A 23,347-nucleotide genomic window follows, 5' to 3' on the forward strand; every position below is an offset into this window, starting at 1 on the left:
AATTTTACATTTCTGAATATTTAGCAAGTATTATAAAATTTAAAATTTACAAATATTTGGAAAAGTAAAATTATTTTTATAGTACATTATTACCAAATATTTAATTATTTCATTTTATTTCATCCATCATTTGGCAACTATTACCAAACTCTTAAATTCAGTGTCCTGTTCCTTGAGCATCCGTTATCGCAAGATATTTACACAGTATTGAAATAATTTATAACACGGATAAAATAATATATATAATTATACATATAATATATAATACAGTTTAATATATATAACAATACGTATAATTACAAGGTTTCTATACGGAAAAATCTTTCCATAGATTACACAGAAAATTGTTTCAGTTATAAAAGCTATTGTTCCTGTGTATATCTAAAATATAAATTTCATAGACCTATTAAAATAGAATTTAATTTTTGACTCACCCACCCGATGCGCAACGAGCGGAGTTAATCAGCCACGAAGCTGCGATGATACTGTAACACACAAATACATAAAAGATAATTAAAACTGTGCTCAAAATAATCAATATAAAATTTTATAAAGCTTTTCATTAAGTTCTTTTATTTTTAATTTGTTGGAATAAAATTGAAATAGAAAGAAAAAAACTAGAAATTTTTTATAAATAAAAAATTATATTTACCCCAAGGTTGCTCCGCTGAGGCCGGATGCCTATCCCAGGCCTCCTCCTCCTCTCAGATCCTGCAATATTAATCTGTAACATACAAGTATAAAAAAAGTTACAGCAGCGCTCTAAATGGTTAATATTTTAAATAACAATTATCTGGTTCATTGAATTTTATTTCTACGTTAAATAGATATTAATAGAGAAAAATATATAATTAAAAAGAATTATTTTATGAAGTATAAGATCTTGTAGTTTTATAAAAAAAATTACTCTTTGTTAAATAATATATAAAAAATAAATAACTAACCAAAAGTACGCCAACGCACGATGCCTCCTAGGCCTCCTCCTCCTCTCAAATCCGAGTTATTGAACCTCCTCGTTTCGTTGCACTCGCGGAACACTCGCGTTAAATACACTAAAATTGCGCCCGTGGATTAATTAAATCCAATTACTTTAAACGGCACTCCCGAAACAAACGCGCGACGCGACGAACCGGTTACGGTTCGCTTATTTTCTTTTAAATCGTCGACGAGTGTTGTACATACATGGAAAGTTCACTGAAGCAAATAAAAAATTAATTAAGAGGATGTATTTAAAAAGAGATTTGTATGAAGTCAAAATAATTATAATTAGAACATAATACTTTGTATGAAGAAAAATGTATCCTAATCATGATACAATTTTCTACACGATTACAATTCCGTTTCTAATTATGTACTAATACGTATAAATATGGAAGAAGAGTGAGATATGAATGTATTTAAATGAAGTTACTTAAACCTTTAGTCGGAGTCGACCACTTTTAATAAATTATTTCTTTCTTCCTCTCCGCACTCCGGCCCCAGCCAGATTGATCTTATTTTTCATTAATTTCGGCCAAATCTATTCTAGTTGTCATCATATCAACCAGATAATTCGACTAATGACAAATCAATTACGATTAAATTTAAAATTTTTAAAAATAAAAAATTTCTAATATGTTTATCAAGGAAATATATATTCCAAAAAAAGAAAATTACAAAAAACATGTTTGATAATATAATTAATATGTTAAAAATAATCTGATTATATTGAAAAAACTTGTATGAGTGAGTGCTTCTAGTAAATTACCAGAAGCAGAATTTCTGGTTATTATAATAGAACTTTGATTATTATAATCTAAACGTTTGATAGTTGCTCGGAGTTAGTTGCTCATTTCGAGCCGATTCTTGAAGCGACGCCCACTGTCCCCCCACTGCCGCTCGCCGCTCGACTGTCGAGTCGTCGATCACGCGGCAGGCGCTCTGCATCAGGAGCGTCTCTGAGTAAAAAATACGCTAGTAGCGTACCATTCGAAAAATTTGTTGTAAAAACTTATCTTAATTCTAATTATCGTATATTATTATCATTTATATTTTTACAAAAAATATATATGTAAATAATAGAAATTTTTATTTATAAAAATTATGTAAAAAGGAAAATTTTTTATGACAAATTACTCAAATAGTACGCTACCAGCGTATTTTTCACTCAGAGACGCTCCTGATGCAGAGCGCCAGCCGCGTGATCGTCGGCTCGATCGTCAAGCGGCAAACGGTAGTGGGGGAATAGTGGGCCACTCTTCTAGTAAATTACCAGAAGCAGAATTTCTGGTTATTATAATAGAACTTTGATTATTATAATCTAAACGTTTGATAGATTTAACTATAAATTGGTAATTCTTACAACACTTCTGATTCGTCTTGTCTTTGAACAGATATATTGATTGAATCTACTAAATTTCTAAATGATGCAACAAGACCCCTTTTCCACAGATAAAGTTCAACATTAGAAAAATTATTTTATATCTTTACAAGTATCTTCTTCGTGACACGTGAAAAAGACATTGCTTGTAACGCAATTCGCAAAAAAACGATTTAGTAATTTAAACGCGTTAGATACGGGATCGACAGTGAGTTCGTTGCAAATATGTTTTGCTTTCCAAATCACATTTAACGTACATCTAACGTCGACTAAGCTTTCTTAACCACGATTCGCACGACACTTGTATCTTACAAGCCATAGTCGCCGGCAGCAAGTCACTTAAAGGAGACGCACTTTCTGGGGTGCTTTTGTCAACCCGCAACATGCTCACAAATCGTGGTTAATCCAGCTGATCGGCCGGTTAGACGGTAAGTTCAATGAGACATGGTCTCACTGAACCGATAACATAACGAAAAGTCAGAGTGCACATTGCATCGATCTCCGATACCGAATTGTACCCCATAATTTCAGATGTGTTCAATCGAACGCGAAAATTATTTTCTGGACGAATCACAATGTCTAGTGCAGCGCATTTATCATGAAAACTTAAAATAGAAATAAAAATTATACATAAAGATAAAAAAAATTTCTGCATTGAAAAAATCATTTTGTAGCGCTGCAAGCATCTTCTCGAGGCATCTGCAAGAGACATTGCTAATTACGCAATTAACGAAATAACAATTCAGCAATTTGAACGCGATAGATACGAGATCGATAGTGGGTCCGTTGCGAATGAATTCTGCCTTTTACGTTACGTTTAACGCACGTCTAACGTCGACTAAGCTTTCTTAACCACGATTCGCACGACACTTGTATCTTACAAGCCATAGTCGCCGGCAGCAAGTCACTTAAAGGAGACGCACTTTCTGGGGTGCTTTTGTCAACCCGCGACAAGCTCAAAAAATCATGGTTAATCCAGCTGATCGGCCGGTTGAACGCTAAGTCCAATGAGACAGGGTCTTGAACTGATAACGTGACGAGAAGACAGAGTGCACATTGCAACGATCTCTAATATTGAATCGTATACCGTAATTGCACATGTGTCCATGCAAATGCGAAAATTATTTTCGATAAGTAGCACTGTCTTGTACGCATACCACGAAAAAGACGAAATAGAAATATAAATACACTGAAAAAATAAAGTTTTGTTACGTTGTTTAAAAATCTGATAGAGTCAACCAATACGTTTGTTGAAAAATATATGAATCAGAAATATTGTAGGAATTACAAGGATTATTTGCAAAGTTTATAGTAAAGTCTATCAAACGTTCTGATTATAATGATATCAAGTTTTATTATAATAATAAGAAATTCTGTTAGTTTCATCAAAACGCACTCACACAAAAAATATTAGTGTTAAATAGAAAATTAATTATTTTTTATATATGCGAGTATATAAAATCTTTTTGGAATAATTTATAAACAGACATAATTTGCTTACATAAAGAAAAAATATTCTTTCAAGAAAATTTTATATTCTTGTTTACATTAAAAAAAATAATTTAATTATATTAACAAAACCTGTATAAAATATCTTATTGTGTACATACAGGTCCATTATAGTCCTTTACAAAACTTACAATACTTGTTATATTTTTTTGTTTGCATTTCTAATGTATTCTAATAAGAAATATGAATAACCTGTCAGATTACAATTTATATATTGCTCAGCATAAATCTTCTGTAGGTAATTCATGTATTCACTAACATGAGTTCCAAATGAAACAGGCAAACAACCTTTTAATTTTAAATAATCATATTATGATTATTTAAAATGAGCATAACAAATTGTATTTTTGCGTTAATTTTTTTATATACGTTTCTGCAAAATATTGCAGAAACGTATTCTGTATATACTAAAGTTTTATATTTTTTTCAATTCAATATTATTCAATTCGTCATTATGATATACACATGATTTTTATTCATTAATTATGTGTGAATCACGATAAAAATTTAAATTTAATATTATGTTCTAAAGTAATTATTATTCACGAAATTATTAATGTCTCAACATAATTTTAATTTATCCAATTAAAATTATATCACTACATAATAATAATTTAGAATTATTATTATGTCTCGCCATAATTTTAATTTATGGAACTATTATTATATCACTACATAATTTTAATAAATGGAATCATTATTACGTTATAACATAATTTTAATTTATCTAATTAAAATTATGTCTTGACAGAATTATTTTTATGGCTACAACAAAAATTACGAATTTTTATTATGTCTGGACATAATAATTTCACGAATTAAAATAATGGACGCAACGTAATAGAAATACAACATTATTTTTATGTCGACTTTAATATCGTTGTGATATAGTTTTAATTTGTCAAATTATTATTATGCCTTGATATAATTTTAGTTCAATTTTATTATGGCACGATATAATAATAATTCGATGAAGTAAAATTATATCGCGACGTAATAATAAATCCATGAATTAAAGTTATAATAATATATACATTGACATAAAAATAATTCCGTATTTTTATTATGTCGCGTCTATAATTTTAATTCATGGAATTACTATTATGTCCGGAAATTATTTTATTTATTTAAACTCATAATTTTTTTCAAAGAACATTTTTAGTAGAAAACATTTCTTTAATATTATTAAAAAGTAAAGTGACTTACTATATTTCGTAATTTCGTTACCTCATTTGTAAATTTTTTTTTATCACTCACCAATCGATGCGCAACAGTGGAATTATCACACATACGTCACTACGATAAATCTGTAACATATAAATATAATCCTTATTAAAGTAGTTCTCAAAACAACGATTCAAAAGATAATTCTTACATGCATAGAATTTTTTAATCGTTTTTAAATTAAAATATTATAATTATACATTTTTAAAAAGAATAACTTCATAAAAATAAATTTATGACGTTTTATATTAAAATATTTTTTTCTGTAATTATTATTTTTAAAAATGTAAAACAAAATGTCTAAAGAAATGGAAAAAAATAATTAATATTACGTATGTAAGTAGTAATGCTTACCGCAAAAGGTTGCTCCACAGATTCCCGATATCTCCCTCAATCTGATTTATTTCTAAGTTGTCAAATCTTCTCTTCAGATTATGGTCTCACAATGTCCAATAATGGAATTGTAATACATACGATCTGCAACACAAAAAAATATTCAAATATTAAAAAATATTCAAATAAAAATAATATTGAAAATAAATATATGGGAAAATTATTTTTGCATGCAAGTATCGTTTTTTATTTATAATTTTAACAGATATGTAACAAAAGTATAAAGTTTTAATAAAAATAAATTACTAAAATACAAGAATCACAAACAAGTATCGAATCTATGTTTTATGCCATAATTAAGTGTTGTTTAAAAATAAATGCATGGTTAATGTAAACTTTGCATACTTATTGTTAAATGAATCGTTTGCTTAATTAGATAAATCGTGACGCCATTTGTTCCGGAGTTGATCCTTTTTGCGTATGCCTCGTTCTGCAAATAAAAAGTAAATGCAATTAAGATGACGAAGCGGCTTTATTTCCCGCGCGGGACAACTTCATAGCGACGCCACATTTGTGACGTTATTCCGCTTTCAACTTCACATCTATGCATTGGTCCGCGTCTCAAGTAGCAAATATACTTTGTCGTTTATGACAATTATTATTTCGTATTATACATTTATAGAAGCGTATTAATATTAGCTCGACATCCGCGCGCCTTACTTGCAATCCAATCATACATATAATCGTCGTTATCAATTTAACAGGTAGCGCGATACACGTACCTTCAATCGAGTAATCATCGCGAAATACGCGTTTGTACGTATCACCGGTATGGCTACAGAATTTCTATTATGTGATGATTAAACTCGCAATAGATATTGATGCGAGAGCGAGACTGAATTTACCTGTTAAACGAGTAGCGACGCCGCTCCGCTCGCTCCTGTTTCGATTCGTGCTGCATGCGTCCGCCCGGTTCGTTGCGTTCGCCCGGTCCGCCCGGTCCGCTCGGTCCGCTCGGTCCGCTCGGTCCGCCAAGTCCGCCAAGTCTGCCCGGTCCGCCGCGTTCTGCAAATAAAACAGGAATGGACTCAAGATGCCGCAAACGGCTCCCACACGGTCCATTTCAGACCAACGCTACGCATCCCGCTCTTAATTTTACATTAATGCATTATCCGCGTATCTTGCGACAAATAATATACGTCGTCTCTTTTGACGTTGATATTACTATTTCGTATGTCACATCTTAGAAGCGTAAAAGATTAACATTAAAAGATATTAAAAAATAGATATCCGCGTGCATTACTCCGATAATATGATCGTCGCGTTGTCAATTAATTATTTGCGCAATGCACTTTTGGTACATTGATTGCTATGATATACGCGTTTTTATGGGTCGCCAATGCATGAGCATTGATGTATTTCACAATATATTTGTTTCTCTTACTTGTTAAACAAATCACGACGCTACTCATCGCTCCGGTTCCGAGTTCCGATCTGTCATTCCACATCCATCGCGCTCTGGAATCAAACATGTAAACGAGAATCAAGATGGCGTTCCAGCTTCAGATCGTTTCCCGCAAAATTAATTTTACACATTAAGATCGACGCCGCGCGCTCGCGCCGCAGCCGCGCATATATATTTCGCTTTTAATTTAGATTAGAATATGCGTATTGTAGATAAATAGCTACGCGCTCTTCGCGTTACTAGCAATACGATAATATCGCGTTGTCAATGATACGCGCGCTCTGCGATCGACCAATTACGAGATACGCGTTTTCACGAATTATTGATACGCAAGCATCGAATCTATACTACGCACTTATTAGTCTGGTAGTAAATATTTAAGCCAAGTCAATATTTAAGTTTCGTTCACCTATTAAACGAATTGTGATATCTTTTCTAGAGCTGGTCCGTCCCGCGTCCGTCCCGCATTCGCTGCGTTTTGTAAAACGTAAAGTTGGCGAGAAACGGCTTCGTCTTGCGCAACTTCACGCGACAATGGTGCCGACATTACATATCCCGCGCCCTTTTAATTTTGCTCTTTTAATTCTTCGCATTATAATGCAAATTATTATTTTATGTTTAAAGTATGTCCCAAATTATAATTACTTTCAATTAAAAATCAAAAGATAAAAGTAAATTAAAATATGAAATAGATGAAGTTCAACTGATAATAAAGGCTTGTTTTCTATTCCTGCACTAGACTGCACTGGAACATTTCCTTCTTGTTTTCACTAACTTTCAAATATATATCTATTTCACTTTAAGTGCACACTAATTCAGGGAGTGCAGGAACAGAAAACAAACGGCATGTAATGGCACCTACTTGCACCTACTGTACTAGGTGCATTACATTTACACCGCGTACGCGCGAGACGCAACACTTGTGACAGTTGGCGATATTGCATATGGCGCGCGGCATTATGCTGTTGTTTACGGTTTCCTGTACGAGATCATGTCCACGGATGCCGTCACTGGCGAATTTCGCATAAGGCAAGATTATAGTCGCGATACCGATGGTAATCGACGATCGACCGCGGTCGGTCGACCGCACCGTAATGCGGTACCCTGTGTCATCTCGGCCGGCTTCAGCAAGTACATTAAGGTTAGCTTTTTGAATTTACGCCCGTTTGCGCTGCCACCGTCCCATGGCAACGCGCGAGTACTCCGTAAACCACATCTATTTTGTTTCCCCAGGGTTATGAAGTGCTGGGTGTATTGGGTAAGGGTGCCTACGGAATGGTCTACCTGGCGAAATGTCGCCACAACAACATGGAAATCGCGATCAAAATGGTAATTTTCTTATCTGTCCTTTCTTGGAGTCAAGAGATGTCCATCGCTCCAGTTGTATTGCTGCTGAGAGCACTTGCATTTTAAATATGATCCTTGTGTAAAACACGAACACGTAGTTGTTGATCAATCTCGATAAGATTCGAAGTATTGGGTAAAAGAAATTGGGCCAATGTCAATTCTTGAGATTGCAACATTTTGCTTGAATCTATATTTGGATTATGTTATATTATAGAGGCGCACAATTTATTGTGAAGCTTCTCCTTCCAAAATGAACAATATTTATATCTCGTTCTTTCAATGCCTATTTATTTCTATAGATAAACAAGGAATTAATGCATTATGCTAAGATGGAGGATAGAGTTACTGCGGAGATAAAGATACACACACAATTGAAACATCCAACTATCTTAGAGGCGTACACATGGTTCGAAGATGACCACTATGTGTACCTAGTCTTAGAATTATGTGACAATGGAGACCTTCTGCACTATCTCCAAGCACATGGCACTCTATCTGAGGAAGAAGGTATATTGATATACATGAGAAATGATAAAGTTATAAATTTCTAGTTAGTCATGACGAAATTGTGCTCTTTCAGCTGCTTACATAATCAAACAAGTAGTGCAGGGTTTGCTTCATCTCCGTTTCCACAACATAGTTCACAGAGATTTATCACTGTCCAATGTACTCTTAACCAAAAATATGCAGGTGGTATGTAGAAAAATATTCTTATAAAAAAGTTGAAAAAACCTAGAAAATATTTCAATGGGTGGGAAAAACATAGTAGATTTCAATGTTCATTGTTTTCTTAATCTTTACCTATTGAAATGAATTGACAGGAATTATAAAAATAACTAATATGTAATACTAAAATATATAATTTTGTGTAAAAAATTTTTTTCTTTAATTAAAAAAGTTTTTTTTAAAAGTAAATTAAAGGTAAATCTTACTAATTTTACTGATTTAAAGTTTAAAGAAAAATTAAACCAACCATAACAAATTAATAATAATAATAATAATAAAGTTATAAAAATAAAACCTTTTAATTCAAATTAATATGTAAAATATACATATTTTTTAAAAAAAGCTGGAGATATAAATGTTACTAAGTTTTATAATTTATTATAAGTTTATTAATTTTTAGTTTAATAAACAGAATGTAACAATAAGAATTAAAAATTTTGACCAATATAAAGCTGTTACATGTTTATCATTTAATATCTTGTAACGAAGAACTATTTACTGTGTAAATTCAGTTTCTAATCTATCATGGATTTTATTTTGGGTAAAGTTTAAATTGGAAAATTCTTTCAATGGCTCATTTAATTGACACTTCTTGTTTTCTCTTTATTTTATCATTTTTAATAGAAAAGATACATTTTTATCATTTTTTCTGGAAAATATTGGTTTTTATTATTGACATATATATTTTATCCAAAAATGTAGATGTTTACTAATCTTTATAAGATAAAAGATTTGTTTTTTTTTTACTTTAGTTTAATTTTTGTGGTCACAGAAAATAGCAGATTTTGGCTTAGCCACACAGTCGACTAAACCAGATGAAAAACATTTGACTATGTGCGGCACGCCAAACTTTATTTCGCCCGAAGTAAGTATCTTAAATATTGTACAGAGCATGATATCATACGCGGAATCATGAAATTCACATTCCGTGAAAATCTGCAGATTGCTATAAGATCGCCGCATGGGCCAGAAGCAGATGTATGGAGCTTGGGATGTATGTTGTATACTTTATTAGTGGGCAAGCCACCATTTGAGACTAACGGGGTTAAGGGCACTCTTACTCGAGTGGTCATGGACGACTATGAAATACCATCTCATCTATCAGACAATGCAAAGGATTTAATAGATAAATTACTGAAGAAGAATCCGAAAGACAGAATACACTTGTCGGACATTGATAAACATCCATTCATAGAAAAAAATAGATTACGTAATGTAAGTGACTGTATGCATTTGAGATGTAATAGCTAACATTAAGTAACATTTAAATATATTAGTCATTAATAATGAATAAAAAAATCTGATTGATTTGTGAATAATTAGGACTTAGCGGGTTTTTTTTTTTCATGTTTCCTTTATTCAAGGAAAGAAACGGTGCAAGCAAAATTCAATTTACCAATGGCATGATGGATTCTGGACTTGGTAGAACATTGTCATCATGTGGTCATCAGCCTAAAATAAGATCTCAATCGGAGGAAAGAAAATCGGTCAAAAAAATACCTATGATCAGCGTGAGAAGCGAACCGTTATCTAATTCTGTTGTAAAAATGATCTCGAACCATAGTGCAAAATACAATTGTCGCCCAAAGGAGGATTCTTTGAGCATTCCGCTGCCACGTGATAGAGCGTTCTCGCAGAGCGAACAGTATAGCAATTATAATGCTTACAACTCCAAGAAACCGAAAATAGTGGAAAAGCCAAAGAAGGAAAACGTAGAGAATCGCAGCGCAGAAAGAACTCAGAAGAATACGAAGCTATCAGTATCACCCTTAAATTCCAACAGACTACAGCCTACCAGACACACAACGAAGAACGTGATTCTCACCATTCTAAATAACGGAGAAGTGTGCCTTGAGTTTCTCAAACGGAGAAACAGCACGGTATGTAGAGAAGAGTGATACAAAATTTATAATATAAATATTGCATTATTCTATAAAAAAATATGGCTTAATAAAGTATTAATATAATAAATGTAAAAACGTAAAAATATCTACTCTTTATATTATAGAAACAGATAAGCGAGGTGTGTAGAATATCAGGCGATGGTCAGCGAATTATTCTGTACAAACCGACGACGACTGTGGAGATTGGCTCGCAACCTCTCCCATTGCCTAGTGGAGGTGCCGATAATATGTATTCGTATGAGAATTTGCCGTCGTACCATCATCAGAAATATATGTATGCCTCCCGTTTCGTGAAATTAGTTCAAGCGAAAACCCCGAAGTTGACGTTGTATACTCAAAGCTCGAAATGCCTATTCATGGAAAACGGTCCGGACCCTGATTGTGAAGTCAGTTTTTACAATAATAAGGGAATAAAGGTAATGTTCTATTGCTAATTTTTCTGCATTATGTATATGTGATAAAATAAAAACTATAGTTATGTATGACATAAAATATTCTCAAGCTAAAAAAGTGAACGCAATATCGTGATTCTTATACTTTATAATTTAACGTCCAATATTTAAATTTTCTATTCCATTTAACGTTTGTATTTTATATTTAGTTTTTATGTTTCCATACTTTTCAGGTTATCCGAGTGAACGGTGTTGTGAAGATCATCGATGACAATGCCACATTTACGCAAGATAAACTTCCGTCGTACCTCGAGAAATATTACGAGGATTACTCAAAATGTTATAAATATTGCTCATTATTGGAATCTGCTCTAACGAGTTTGGAGACAGTCACTGAGTGTTCTTACTTTCCCGCAATAATCGGACGACGGCCCAATACGGCCTTGAATGATTCTCCCTTTCAGGGGAAAGAAAACGTCTCGCATATGACAAATGGTTCCCCAATCGTAAGTAGCGAAGTGAATATCTAATTATTCCGTTTTGCTGAATTAATTAAAATTTTGGTTTCAGATGCCATCATTCGGCGATATGTATTCCGTCATCTCGACAATAACTTCCAGATCGCGCAAGATAAATTCCATGCATAATTCGAATAAAGTACCAGAATTAACCAAAATTGACTCGGTTGAAGAATTGCCATCTGGCGATATTAGGATCAAATACATAGATAAATCCGTCATAACTGTAAGTTACTGCCTCAATATAGTTTATTAATTGAGTTTATTTATTTAGTTATTGTCAATTTAACTTTACACAATTGATTATTGACGATAGTTTATTAATCAATTGTTCGACATCGTTTTTTATCGACAATTGCAATTTATTATAGATACGAAATCCGCAAAGTTGTAACTCCTGTGACATCACGTACGAGACTAAATACGGTACCGTTACACAATATAACAAGTATCATCAGCAGACATTGGAGAAATCAGACCTAAAGACAAAGCTCCGACAATTGCCGATGGTTCTCGAGCATTATGTGGATAAAACGCCCAAAGGCATTCGGTAGCTCTGCATAAAAACACAGAATATTTTGTACAAGAAATTACTCTTGCCTATGGACTGTAAGCTTGCTATAAATTTATAAAATAACATATTTATAGATAGCTTATACAAATTTGAACTTTATGAATAGTTTCTAAGTATATAAATAACAAAATAAAGAAGTTATATTCTTATCTTTGGTATGCTCGTCGCTCGTCGCTCGTCGCTGATGCAAGTCACAGTGTTTTAACATTCAATTATTCAAAACAAAAGATAGAGAAAGCTAAATAATGAACGAAGAGGAACAAGATATTTTTTAAATTCGATATTTATTTTTATAGAAAGAAGACGAGAAGCAATTGTTGATACAAATACATGTATATAAGGAAAATTTTTGAGAATAATTCTTGTAAGAGTGGATTTAAATTGAGAATTTTTCCATTATTTGCAATATATAAAGAAGCATTCTGTGGAATCCAGTATCTCCTAATTCTCAAAGTGACAAATTAATTATACAGGTATATTGTTATTTTTATTTATAAAAGATTATTAATATTTTTAAATCATATAATTTTTCGTCTCGCTGTTTCGTCTCGCCGAACAGTAATAAGAAACGAATTTGTAATAAACTAAGTAACCATGAAAATAGACAATTTCAATTTTCAAAGAATATTACAGCAGGTCCCTCCTTTTCCTGTATCTTCCTGCAATCCTTTCGTCCTGAAATTTAATCATCAAGTCAAATTGTTAAAGAATATGAGCTTCGATCGCCTTTAAGCGCGTTTATTCTTACTGCGACTCCTCGATCGAATCGGGGTCATAGCCGGTCACCGTTGCTCCCACCGAGCCCCCGCTCCATTGAAGGGAATGACGGATTTGACGAGCGCTTACTACGGCGCGCCCTACGTTCGTCGCGGGAGCAACGATCCCATTCACCGTACAGAACGTAACGGACGCGCGCCATGTTGAGTCGTCTCTTGTCGATAATACCCTGTGGAAGTTCCCCGTGAGATCCAACGCTCACACGCGCGTACGTGATAAAATTGATAAGATCGTCGAAGTGCAAGAGGATCGTTTATGAAGCCAAGGACCCTTCGCAGGTGATCGATCGCGCAGTTCATCGGTGCGCCGTCTCCCGAAGTGACTTTGACAGATGGTAAACAAGCCAGCGACAGTACTCGGCGAACACAGAGATCGCGATTCTGCAAGCATACGGACAAATATATAGCTAGTGGAACAAGAACTCGCTGGAATCCCCCAGTTCGATTCGCCTTCTCTGTCTTGCGCCCAGCAATTGCGAGCGTTAAGTGGGATTAGTGGGATATCCTTCGTTGCCGCGGCCGTGGGACGTGTGATAATTAGTGAGAGACGGCAGCTGTAATTACGGATTCCACGACGCGCACGGGCGCTGCCCATCCTGCATCCTTTCTGCTAACCTAAGCAAGTGACGCGAACATGGGTAAGTTCGTCGCGCTAATCAACAAAAATCTTCCTTTTCGTCCTTCCATTGCAAATTAACGTGATCGTGTGATGCACGTGATCCGGTTTAGGATTTTCGTTATCGACGCGTGGGCGTCATAACAACGGCGTTGTACGGTTGTAAACATTGGAGTTAAGCGAGGTTTGGCGCGTTTGACGGTAAATAAATAAACCAATTGACGAACACTGAGCTAATTCCGATACGATGTAAATATTGTAAATTATTATAATTGATCCAGCAAACGAGTTCGAAGGCGGCTTGTTGAGCTTCATTAAGAGACGGATGACGCTCGCATGCAAGCGAAGGAGTCGACAACAGTAAACGCCACGCGCTAATTATCTCCGTCGAAGGCGTCTTAGCGGCACGTTTGCACTAGCGAGTTTATGAATGAACGACTCGCGAATCGTTAGCGAGTATACTTAGACGCATGTCGCACGTTATCTCGCTGAGCTGTAGATAAGTGATTAGTCATCGCTGGATCGCTGGTGGCTATGGTTTAGTCATTGGCCGAACGCCCAGCTTTCGCCACGCGCTCTTCATTTATTGTTACTATCGGATCGTTTGGTGTTGCTCCCGTAATTATGACGAGATTACGCGAGCTTCGCCAGGCTAGGGAGAGTCTGCCGCTACGCGGAAATTTAGGAAGCAACGCTAGTTTAGACAGGTTTTCCGAGCGTAGTCTACACGGTTTAAATTTGAAAGAACGAAGCTGCAGTAAGTGTCTGAGAATGCCATTGGAATGTCATGATAAATGGTACACAGTCTTGTAACAAATGTAGATGCAATAAAATCAAGCTTTACTTCTCATTATGATGAATTCTGTTATAATTAATCTCAATAGTTATCTATATGTACAATTTACTGTGATACAATATAACATCGTGACTGTATCATCTAGATTTTAATTATAATGTGATTATTTTTAAAATATATAAATGGATACAATACCTTATGACAAAATGACAAATTAAGGGAATTCTGTTGTTTAGGGAACATGTGCAACGATTGTATGGCCAGAGTGCCGTATGCAACTCTCATTGCAACCATTATGTGCTGCGTGGGAGTTGGAATCTTCTGTGGAACTATGTATAGAGGTGCACTGCTGTGTTCTCTCATGATGGATCAGGTAAATCACATGGCAGCTTGATACTTTTTCTCAAATTTGAAGATTTTGTAAATCTCATGTGACATGATCAATGTAGGTGTTTCATTTGCGTCTTGGATGGTTGGGAACAGTGCAGCTGGTGTTTGCATCAATTGGTGCTTGTATGGCAGCTTTAGGATTTATGATTTTGTGTGTCGGTTGTCTTGCAACTGGTGCTACAAGGCACAAAGTTTACCGTGCATGGAGATCCCGAGTGGGTGGACGTATCTCCTGTGCTGTTGTAAGTATTTAAAATGTAAAATTTTTTAATATTTCCTATTTAGTGGCAAAATATCTATGCCACCCTCAAATTATTTAAATTATATTCATATGTACATCCTTTTTATTTCCAGTTTATGACTATCATCTACATCCTGCAAATAGCTTGGCTTTTGATATTTGCATTCCTGGTTATTACCACACTAATATTCACCATATTTTGGAATTTGTGCAGCAATCCACGTGTCCAATCTCTTGAGTCCAATCTCTTGACGACTGCATTGATTTTACTCAATTTGGTAAGATTTTACATGTGCTGATTGATAATGACACATGCTGGTCGATATAAACATATTGGAATTGAAATAGATTATTATATTTAAATTTGTATATTTTTTCTTTGTATTTAAAAATCATAAAATGGCTAGTCTGTTTTAATTTGTTATACTGTATTTGTATTAATATTATATATGTATTTACGATATATTTTTATTCATATTGCATTGAATATATTTTTATTAAATATTTGTTATTGTGTAAAACTTAGAATTGATAAAGAGCAAGCGAATTCGTGTCGTTTCAGGCTTCATGTTTCCAAACAACACACGAATAGAGGATATGAAAGTATGCGGACCCCAGGAAGTCAAGCTCTTTTGTAAGGATTTCGTGGAAAAGGCCGAGGTGATGTTCATTTTGGCGACCGCGGGGAGCGTACTCGTGATTCTAAGCTTGATACACTATCTAATGTGCTTATCCGCTAACTACGCACATATACGAGATCACGAAAAGTTCCAAGAGTTGCAAGAGCTACAGTATCTGCAGGACGCGACCGATCCAGATTCTCCTCAGCCGGGAATGGGTACTCTTGGCTCTCATCGCGGTAAAGACAGGTTCTAGGACACGGCCCGCGAGATCTTCACTATGAATCCCCTGTAAGGAAGCCTATCGTCCACACCTGTCCACGTGGATCGTCCTTACACCCGATTGGATATCTCTTCCGGATATCACTTCCTCTTCTCTATGTACCTAAATTCGGTATTCTGCTCATCGCGGTGTGTCTAGCGCCGTTACGGTAGTCTACTGATTCGAGGATCTTGCGGGAACCAACTCTATGCCGTCCATTTTTATCTACGACTGTAATCGTATGTAAGCATTTCTACTTCGTTTTATATAAAAAAAAGTGTTTATTGAAGCACATAAGAATTTTGTCGTGAGATTTTCATCTTCAATGTGAATTGCTCGATCCAAATCGAGATCATTCGCGAAATTTTTGTCTACAAGACGTAAGTTATGCATTTACGACAATATCATTCCATAAACTCGTACTCATAAGTATTTTTATTTGAAATGTAGTCAACGTGCATATTCAAAATGCGCGAGATTCCAACGCACAAAGATTTTTCTTTACTCGGAAGTATTGTTTTATTTCACTTTTCAATGTACGCACACGCGCATACTGTATTGCGCGCCATAATTATATGCGAGTGTTCACGACTCTTTAGATTATTTGCCGATCTAATCTTTCGGTATTAGGGCTCTAATTCTCGGACTATGTACCATGTACAATATCTTCAACTGAGATAGATTTTTTACAAAAGAGATTTCTTTTATATACGTATATATATACATATAGTTTACATGCTAGGCTATCAAGCATATATTTTCGTTACATTATGGACGTTTAAAGCACGCTGGGAAAATAATTATAGAATAGAAAAGAGATAACTATTAACTAGGATATATAAAGAAATCAAACGAACAACGATCGCATATTTATATATCACAATTGTTAAAATATGATTGTTAATTGAATTTTTAGTTGAATATTTTCCCGATATGCTTACTAAGAAATATTCATGTGCAATTATAAGAGAAAAGCTCATTTTTCACATTAAGCAGCTTTCCGTGGAAATTGAATATTGCAAACGTAATATTGTGCTTATGAAAGAATAATATCTGTATATTCGTAGATGCTCTATTACTTGCGTATATGTATAGTATCGACTTGTTGTGAAAAGAGCAATATATTTTTCCGAATAGTAAAATTCTCCTATCAAGTACTAGAAAAGGGAACGGAAGTTGTACATTCTTCTATGCACGTTACTTGTGCCAAAGTAGAAAAAAAATGAATTTTTACTCTAAACAAAAATCTACAATTTATATAATACATTGTGGCACAAAAAAAATATGCGTACAATCACGAGCTTTGACTCACCACATATTATCACTTGCTCAAATGATTTGACAATGACCATTGATTTTCATATGTGCGATTACCGGGTGAAAAACCTTGCGGGTCCCGCAACTTAAATTAGAAATACGATCTTTTTTACCAATAGTAATTCTAGTTTATTATACACACCTTAGATGAGTAAAATTATATACATATCAAATGACAATTTGAATTTTATATGCAGCTTTAAAAGGTTGTATACAATAGAGAAGGATAAAACGGCACGCAGTGTATATTTTCTGTTTTTAAGGAGAGAAATCTGATTTATTGCGCCGTGCCGCGTTCTCGTTCGAAAGTAATTACGATGTATATTCTATTACATTAATGAATAAAAAAATATTTCCCTCTTATATAAAGTATCTGCATATATATTTCATAAAGTTTTCATAATAGTTAGCTAGAGTAGCTTTAGTACGCAGTTTTCATTTTATGTAATTTATATTAACACAGTAGACAAAGTATATACATTGATCATTAATTACATATTTTGTACAATTTTTTGTTCGTCATAATCAAGATTCAGTCTTCGTCGAACTGGAGGTCCAGCTCCAGGTCGAGGGCGCTAACTTCCTGAAGAGTGTTGATGAACGTGTATCGCGAAAAGATCATATACAATTTTCGAAACCAGACATACTGGGACTTATGCGCGGTCATGGCACTCTGTAAAAGAAAAATTAATACGTATCAAGAAAGAAATTTACGTTAAAAGATTAACCCTCTGGAGCTGACGTCAAAATCTATAATACAGTTATTGACGCTGGATCCATGAGGCTTATTTAATTTGTGTTGGCTAAAAGATGATTTAAAAAACTAATTTCAAAGAACTAAAATGACATAGTTTAGTATATAAAAACATTAAATATTAAATTTATTGTAATAATAAGAATTTAAGATTTATAATGAACGAGAGGTCCAGTAGACCTATTGTTAGCTCTGGAGAGTTAATTATAACGAGGTAGAGAATATTCCGATTTACTTTGATCGTTCGCTTCTGCTCGTACGTCACCAGATACCAGTACGAGGCCGAGAGTAGGCTGACGGGTAAATCTAAGAGTTGAATGTACTTCCTGATTATATTAACGGACTCTAACACATACAGCTTGCAATCTGGAACGCGATTAGACTTACATTACACAAGCCTGCTATATTTGTATTGCCAATTAAGTGAGAACGATACTGACAAGAAGGTACTTTTTTCTCTATACACAATGCGGCGATCGCGAAATATAAGGAGATATGATTCTTGTGCCGGCTCACTCCGTATTTATCGAACGTCACGACGGCATTAATCTTATACATTTCTATGTACTGCAAGATGATCTCCGCAACCGTTTCTGTTGGCCATTGCACGCTCTGATCGTCTGGCAACTCGCCGCTCCTACAAATTCATTCACTCAACTATATTATATGTAGAAAATAGTTACCTCTATATTATCATATCTTTATCTCATATTTAACATGTGAATAAAATTGTCCAATTTTTCCTTGTAAAAATTAGACGAGTATACTCGTGTTAAATATGCCATTAGAATAAAGTGATTTTACACAAAGAAAATTTTCTTTGTGTAATTTATCTTCAAAATCATGGAATAACATGGATTTTAGAATAATTTTTCGAAATTTATGTTGTCCATATTTTAGTAAAATCTAACTAAATTATATTATAAAATTTAGTTAGATTTTAGTAAAATTTAACTAAAGTATATTATAAAATAGCTTAATTAAATTTTAGTAAAATTTTACTAAATTTTATTGACAGTAAAATTCTTTGAAGTTCATGTATCACGATCACCATAATTTTGAAGATAAATTATAAGAGAAAATCCTTTTCTTGTATGATAGTCTTTAAAAGAAAAATATTTAAACAATTCAACACACACGTGTGAGTGTTTACAAGTAATGTAAGACACACTTACATAATGATTGTAACATTAGCCTCTGGAACTCCCAGCACCTTTGTACACGCCCATAGCTCTTCTATCCTCTTTCTGTCCCCACCTGCAAGCACACTGGTAAACATCAATAGACACAGCATAATGTCTAGCCTGGTTTATTCCTGTCGATTACTCTGGATTGTCACTACGACGATCCTGGATGACAAGGGCCTGTTATTGACATGTACCCATGGATAAGCACAGCAGGTAGATCTCGCTGGCCTTGGAGCGAGCCATCCAGTAAACCAGCGGCCCGAAGAACATCACCTCGTCATCCGGATGAGCAGTGACCAGGAGGAGCTTGCCGGGCGGTCCTGGCAGGTGCCAGGCGGCGTGGTTCACTCGTTTGAGGACCGCATAGAGGAAAATACAAACGCAGAGATAAGCCAGCAGGGCAATCAGCAGTTGCCACGAGATCTCGCGGATGTAGTAACACCACCAGCAGACTGCCTCGTTGAACTGCAGACTGAGATACAGCCGCGCGTACTCCAGATCGGCTATCATCTCGCGGAAGTCTCCGTGTGCTTTGTCGACGCGAGCTATCGAGGAACTACCGCCATATCGCCGATAACGCTCAAGTTATCGCTCGCGAGCAAGAACGCGACGTTCCCGTCACTCGTGGAGCGATCAAGTTTGAGGTTAGGTTGCGTTAACTGGACGTACGGTCTGAGCAGTCGCCGTTTTCGGCATTTTGCAAGCGACACGAGAAGAAACCGAGGGAGATGCTTAGCGAGGGAGAAAGGGAAACCATGGAAATAGGGTGAGATGAATGGAAAACGCAAGAAACAATTTAATATATTAACTCCGAGACGACCAAGATAATCATATACGTGCACATTATTTTGTCAATCTCGTTAATTAAAAATGTTAATTAGTAATTTTATATTTAAATTTTATGGTTTATTGTTATAGGATATCGAATATTTTTAAAAAATTACGCAATCGCAATTATTATCTGCAGTTGACGTCATGCCTGACAAAAGTAGAGGTTAATTAAAAAGAGGAGATAGGACAATTAATTCAAATGTTGGGCAAAAATTAAAATTATAATTAAAGTAGAATTAATATAAAAATAATAATTAAGTTTCTCGAAAAATCAATATATCGATATAAAATCAATGAATCGATAGATGCATCGAACTGCAAGCACGAGCTTATCGACCTCTCGAAATCTCCCAGGCTGTTTAGCGTTGTTAGCGATCTGTTTTTGGAATGGTATTTCTACTCCAATTTTTCCCTCAACGTGTAAATAACGTTACTTTTAAGAGTTCCTAAATGCTTAGATAAGAGTAAGAAGAAGATTTTATAGATCTTTTATATTCTGCGCTGACATCTGCGCTAAAAGTTTCTTCGATACTAGACGTCGCGAAGTGTCGTCTGCTGTGCAGGTTATGTCATCGTCCGAGAGATAGTCGGAAAATCAAAAATTCTTGGATGATGAACAACCAGGGAGAAGTGGATCTGTATCGGGACACTTATGTAAGATATTTAGGTAATGGCAAGAGAATCGTCGAGTGTTGTTATTGAAATTTTCTGTCATACTTTTCTTATTTTACGATTCCGAACGATACCAAAGTTATGCATCACAAAAATATATTTTATTTTTAAAGCAATTAATAAAATAGCAATTAACAAAGTCAGATGATATTTTGAAAAGAATTTCATATGTAAGAGGATTCTTTTATAACGAGATGCAATTCTTTTTTAGGTTATGCGAACGAGGTTGGAGAAGCATTCAGAAGTCTCGTACCAAAGTCCATTGTATGGTTCAGTTATGCATTGTCGAGCGGATACGTTCTCGCGGACACGGTGCACAAGGGTGTAAAGGTCTACCAGGTAATTTTTAATTTAACAAAACAGAAATAATTGGCTGTTTAATAATTTTGATTGTTACAGTCGGACGTTAGCCCACAGAAAACCAAGAACGTCTTATTGTCCACGTCAGACACGATGTTATGGCAGGCATTCGCGTCGGTGATAATTCCTGGTTTTACCATAAATAGGATTTGCGCGGCGGTTCAATTCGCGCAGAGAAAAAGTACAAGAGTGGCCTGGAAAAAGCCTTGGATCCCCACGCTTATCGGTTTAGCATCCATTCCTTTCATAATACATCCTATAGATCATGCCGTGGAGGGAGCAATGGATGTTACTTATAGAAAATGGACAGGGTACCATCCAAAAGGACCTCTATGTGGTATAAAACATGAATAATGATACATAGTTAATCGATTATAGTGCATACCTGAGAGAGGTCGTACTTAAGCACACTATAATATATTGAAGAATTTATTCTATTTTTTACACAAAATAATTGAAAGACCTTATAACTAATACTGATAGAAGAATATAACCGTATTTTGATGTGTCTTTTAACTAAGGACTATTTAATGTATGTTGATAATCAAATTGACGCCCGAAAGTTTTTTTACTTTTTTGTAATACAAGATAAGGACATACATACGAGATAAGGATTCTAAAATATGAAATAAACTCTGTGAAAAATACTTAAGATATTAAATTTAAAACAAGCTAAACTTGGTAAAAAACCAAATTGTCCCAAAGAAACATATTTATGCGACCTCTCTTAGTTTAGAAACAATACAGTACTGCCAGATATATTCCAAGATAGTACAACATAATGCACTTAGAATATTTTATTGCAAAAATGTTAAATATTTTTGTTATAATGTACATATTATACAGCTACATTATATTGTACAGCTGTATGTGCATTAAGATTTTTAGCTGGCTTTCATGCCGCGATTGTTAAGCTGTTGAATAAAATTACTGATTTAACATTCCCAACATTATTTCTCGTAATCGTCGCTTGACCGTGCATAATCGCCCTCGCTTTAATGCATCGTTACATTTCCAATTAAGTATTTTCAATAATATATTTTTTCATTTTATTATATTTAACAAAAAATACAGGCTAATCTTCTGCGCGTTTTTCACATGAAGATAAATTTGCAAGAGAAATAACTATGTCTGTGAAAGAGTTTATCGTCGTGATATTGGAGGAATTTAGACGATTCCGCGAGGTGAAGAAATGGTTTCGTAAGTTATGCACGGCGAAAGGTTCTATGCGGCTTCCACGGCGGCAGCGGCTTAATAATAACGGCGCGATGTAGGGTAACACCCATTTCATGAAAATGTATCGCGCAAAAAATGATACCGCATCATGTGGCGGCGTCATAATTATACACAAGCATTGCCGATTACGAGATCATTATCTGCCCGTCTACCCTGTCTACCACACAATTTTCCTCACTATCGCGGTTAAATCTGAGGTCTGTGCTCACGATAAACGCGATTATAATCAATGTATATTTTTTAACAGCGATTCGAACGAGTTCCGCATTAAGACATCAATGGCACCGACTAAGTGTTTTCCTCTAGAGTGCAATCTTCGATCGTAGATAACGAATGAATTTTCCACAAAGAATAAGTGACGCTAGATATTCACACGTATCCTTTTCATGAATTTTTAACGCGCGAAATCGACGGAATCAATTCTATGGGAATTCAAAAGATTTTATTCTCTATTTTGTTGTATCCACGATATCTTAGTAATATTTTGAAATTATTTTTCAAAATTTCTTTCGAATCTATAAAATAGATTCGAACATATTCACATAATTCTCGTTCTAGAATTCTTCTAAACTCTTCTTTTTATTTGCCGATAGAAGAATTGACGCTGTTTTTTTTTTTTTACTTATACATATTAAATTAATTCGCAATTAAAAGAAAATTTGAAATTTATGTATTATTTATTGACGATAAATTTTTCAATAAATTTCGTAAATCTTGTCAAAAATCGTCAAAAATGTTAAAATAATTTTGATGTTAAAAGATGACGATAAGCAACATCAACTTGTTGCCTGCGAGACGATACACATAGCCATCCGATCGCTCGAGCATCTGCGCCTAAACAGCATATTAAATATTGTACATGTTTTTTGAGGTGTTACTTCTTCGAATTCAAGGCTGAAATACGTACGCACGACGGCGGGTGTTTGTTTTTATCCGCG

At 34.6% G+C, this 23,347-nt stretch overlaps 5 protein-coding genes and 1 long non-coding RNA gene across 9 annotated transcripts; 3 read left to right on the plus strand and 3 right to left on the minus strand.

The window, feature by feature from the left end:
- Positions 1–674: 674 nt before the first annotated feature.
- LOC113003568 lies at positions 675–7,083 on the minus strand. 2 transcript variants are annotated; one of them, XR_003268564.2, is made up of 7 exons: positions 6,870–6,953; positions 6,331–6,490; positions 5,831–5,915; positions 5,447–5,569; positions 5,126–5,175; positions 945–1,194; positions 675–724 (listed from the first exon to the last, which is right to left on the minus strand). XR_003268564.2 is itself a non-coding variant. In XM_039449635.1 (5 exons), exons 1-3 carry the CDS (start codon positions 6,955–6,957, stop codon positions 5,858–5,860), a joined length of 306 nt encoding a protein of 101 aa, XP_039305569.1. In that variant the 5' UTR covers positions 6,958–7,083; the 3' UTR covers positions 5,021–5,175; positions 5,447–5,569; positions 5,831–5,857. The 2 variants fall into 2 exon arrangements, 1 of the variants encoding a protein (XP_039305569.1); XM_039449635.1 differs by lacking the exons at positions 675–724; positions 945–1,194 and having other exon boundaries at positions 5,021–5,175; positions 6,870–7,083.
- Positions 7,084–7,808: 725 nt separating this feature from the next.
- LOC105195156 (serine/threonine-protein kinase PLK4) lies at positions 7,809–12,952 on the plus strand. 2 transcript variants are annotated; one of them, XR_003268562.2, is made up of 12 exons: positions 7,809–8,031; positions 8,124–8,219; positions 8,537–8,744; positions 8,818–8,930; positions 9,736–9,828; positions 9,906–10,178; positions 10,328–10,843; positions 10,972–11,283; positions 11,493–11,765; positions 11,830–12,003; positions 12,149–12,386; positions 12,648–12,952. XR_003268562.2 is itself a non-coding variant. In XM_011160431.3 (11 exons), exons 1-11 carry the CDS (start codon positions 7,882–7,884, stop codon positions 12,329–12,331), a joined length of 2,391 nt encoding a protein of 796 aa, XP_011158733.3. In that variant the 5' UTR covers positions 7,809–7,881; the 3' UTR covers positions 12,332–12,500. The 2 variants fall into 2 exon arrangements, 1 of the variants encoding a protein (XP_011158733.3); XM_011160431.3 differs by lacking the exon at positions 12,648–12,952 and having other exon boundaries at positions 12,149–12,500.
- Positions 12,617–13,784, minus strand: LOC113003567. Its single transcript, XR_003268563.2, has 2 exons — positions 13,100–13,784; positions 12,617–13,026 (listed from the first exon to the last, which is right to left on the minus strand). It is a non-coding gene; the product is annotated as an uncharacterized LOC113003567 (long non-coding RNA).
- A 405-nt stretch (positions 13,785–14,189) lies between these two features.
- Positions 14,190–17,732, plus strand: LOC105195155 (neuronal membrane glycoprotein M6-a). The gene is given in 6 exon segments (XM_011160429.3): positions 14,190–14,500; positions 14,776–14,912; positions 14,989–15,171; positions 15,284–15,388; positions 15,391–15,448; positions 15,733–17,732. Coding segments are annotated over 6 exon segments (930 nt in total). The 5' UTR covers positions 14,190–14,367; the 3' UTR covers positions 16,047–17,732.
- On the minus strand, positions 17,623–19,896 carry LOC105195159 (N-acetylglucosaminyl-phosphatidylinositol de-N-acetylase). Its single transcript, XM_011160434.3, has 5 exons — positions 19,505–19,896; positions 19,299–19,380; positions 18,564–18,760; positions 18,359–18,489; positions 17,623–18,042 (listed from the first exon to the last, which is right to left on the minus strand). Exons 1-5 carry the CDS (start codon positions 19,818–19,820, stop codon positions 17,902–17,904), a joined length of 867 nt encoding a protein of 288 aa, XP_011158736.1. The 5' UTR covers positions 19,821–19,896; the 3' UTR covers positions 17,623–17,901.
- Positions 19,897–19,947: 51 nt separating this feature from the next.
- Positions 19,948–22,121, plus strand: LOC105195157 (mitochondrial fission process protein 1). 2 transcript variants are annotated; one of them, XM_011160433.3, is made up of 4 exons: positions 19,948–20,076; positions 20,705–20,808; positions 21,025–21,152; positions 21,213–22,121. In XM_011160433.3, exons 1-4 carry the CDS (start codon positions 20,039–20,041, stop codon positions 21,525–21,527), a joined length of 585 nt encoding a protein of 194 aa, XP_011158735.2. In that variant the 5' UTR covers positions 19,948–20,038; the 3' UTR covers positions 21,528–22,121. The 2 variants fall into 2 exon arrangements, with proteins under 2 accessions (XP_011158735.2, XP_039305570.1); XM_039449636.1 differs by lacking the exon at positions 19,948–20,076 and adding an exon at positions 20,414–20,531 and having other exon boundaries at positions 20,626–20,808.
- The last annotated feature ends 1,226 nt before the right edge of the window (positions 22,122–23,347 follow it).

This window comes from Solenopsis invicta, chromosome 5 (assembly GCF_016802725.1).
Source record: "Solenopsis invicta isolate M01_SB chromosome 5, UNIL_Sinv_3.0, whole genome shotgun sequence".
Taxonomy (NCBI): domain Eukaryota; kingdom Metazoa; phylum Arthropoda; class Insecta; order Hymenoptera; family Formicidae; genus Solenopsis; species Solenopsis invicta.

Bases quoted from the DNA above. Each gene is read 5' to 3' on its own strand.
- LOC113003568 (XM_039449635.1), bottom strand. From the start codon at position 6,957: ATGTTTGATTCCAGAGCGCGATGGATGTGGAATGACAGATCGGAACTC. The intron at 6,491-6,869 runs GTAAGAGAAACA...TTTTATTTGCAG, and splicing joins CGTCGTGATTTGTTTAACAA to AACGCGGCGGACCGGGCAGA. The intron at 5,916-6,330 runs GTAAATTCAGTC...TTTTATTTGCAG, and splicing joins CGTCGCTACTCGTTTAACAG to AACGAGGCATACGCAAAAAG.
- LOC105195156 (XM_011160431.3), top strand. From the start codon at position 7,882: ATGTCCACGGATGCCGTCACTGGCGAATTTCGCATAAGGCAAGATTAT. The intron at 8,745-8,817 runs GTATATTGATAT...GTGCTCTTTCAG, and splicing joins CACTCTATCTGAGGAAGAAG to CTGCTTACATAATCAAACAA. The intron at 8,931-9,735 runs GTATGTAGAAAA...TTGTGGTCACAG, and splicing joins TAACCAAAAATATGCAGGTG to AAAATAGCAGATTTTGGCTT.
- LOC105195159 (XM_011160434.3), bottom strand. From the start codon at position 19,820: ATGATAGCCGATCTGGAGTACGCGCGGCTGTATCTCAGTCTGCAGTTC. The intron at 18,761-19,298 runs GTAAGTGTGTCT...ATGAATTTGTAG, and splicing joins GCTAATGTTACAATCATTAT to GAGCGGCGAGTTGCCAGACG. The intron at 18,043-18,358 runs GTAAATCGGAAT...TTTCTTTTACAG, and splicing joins AGCAGAAGCGAACGATCAAA to AGTGCCATGACCGCGCATAA.
- LOC105195157 (XM_039449636.1), top strand. From the start codon at position 20,447: ATGCATCGAACTGCAAGCACGAGCTTATCGACCTCTCGAAATCTCCCA. The intron at 20,532-20,625 runs GTATTTCTACTC...AAGATTTTATAG, and splicing joins AGCGATCTGTTTTTGGAATG to ATCTTTTATATTCTGCGCTG. The intron at 20,809-21,024 runs GTAATGGCAAGA...ATTCTTTTTTAG, and splicing joins CACTTATGTAAGATATTTAG to GTTATGCGAACGAGGTTGGA.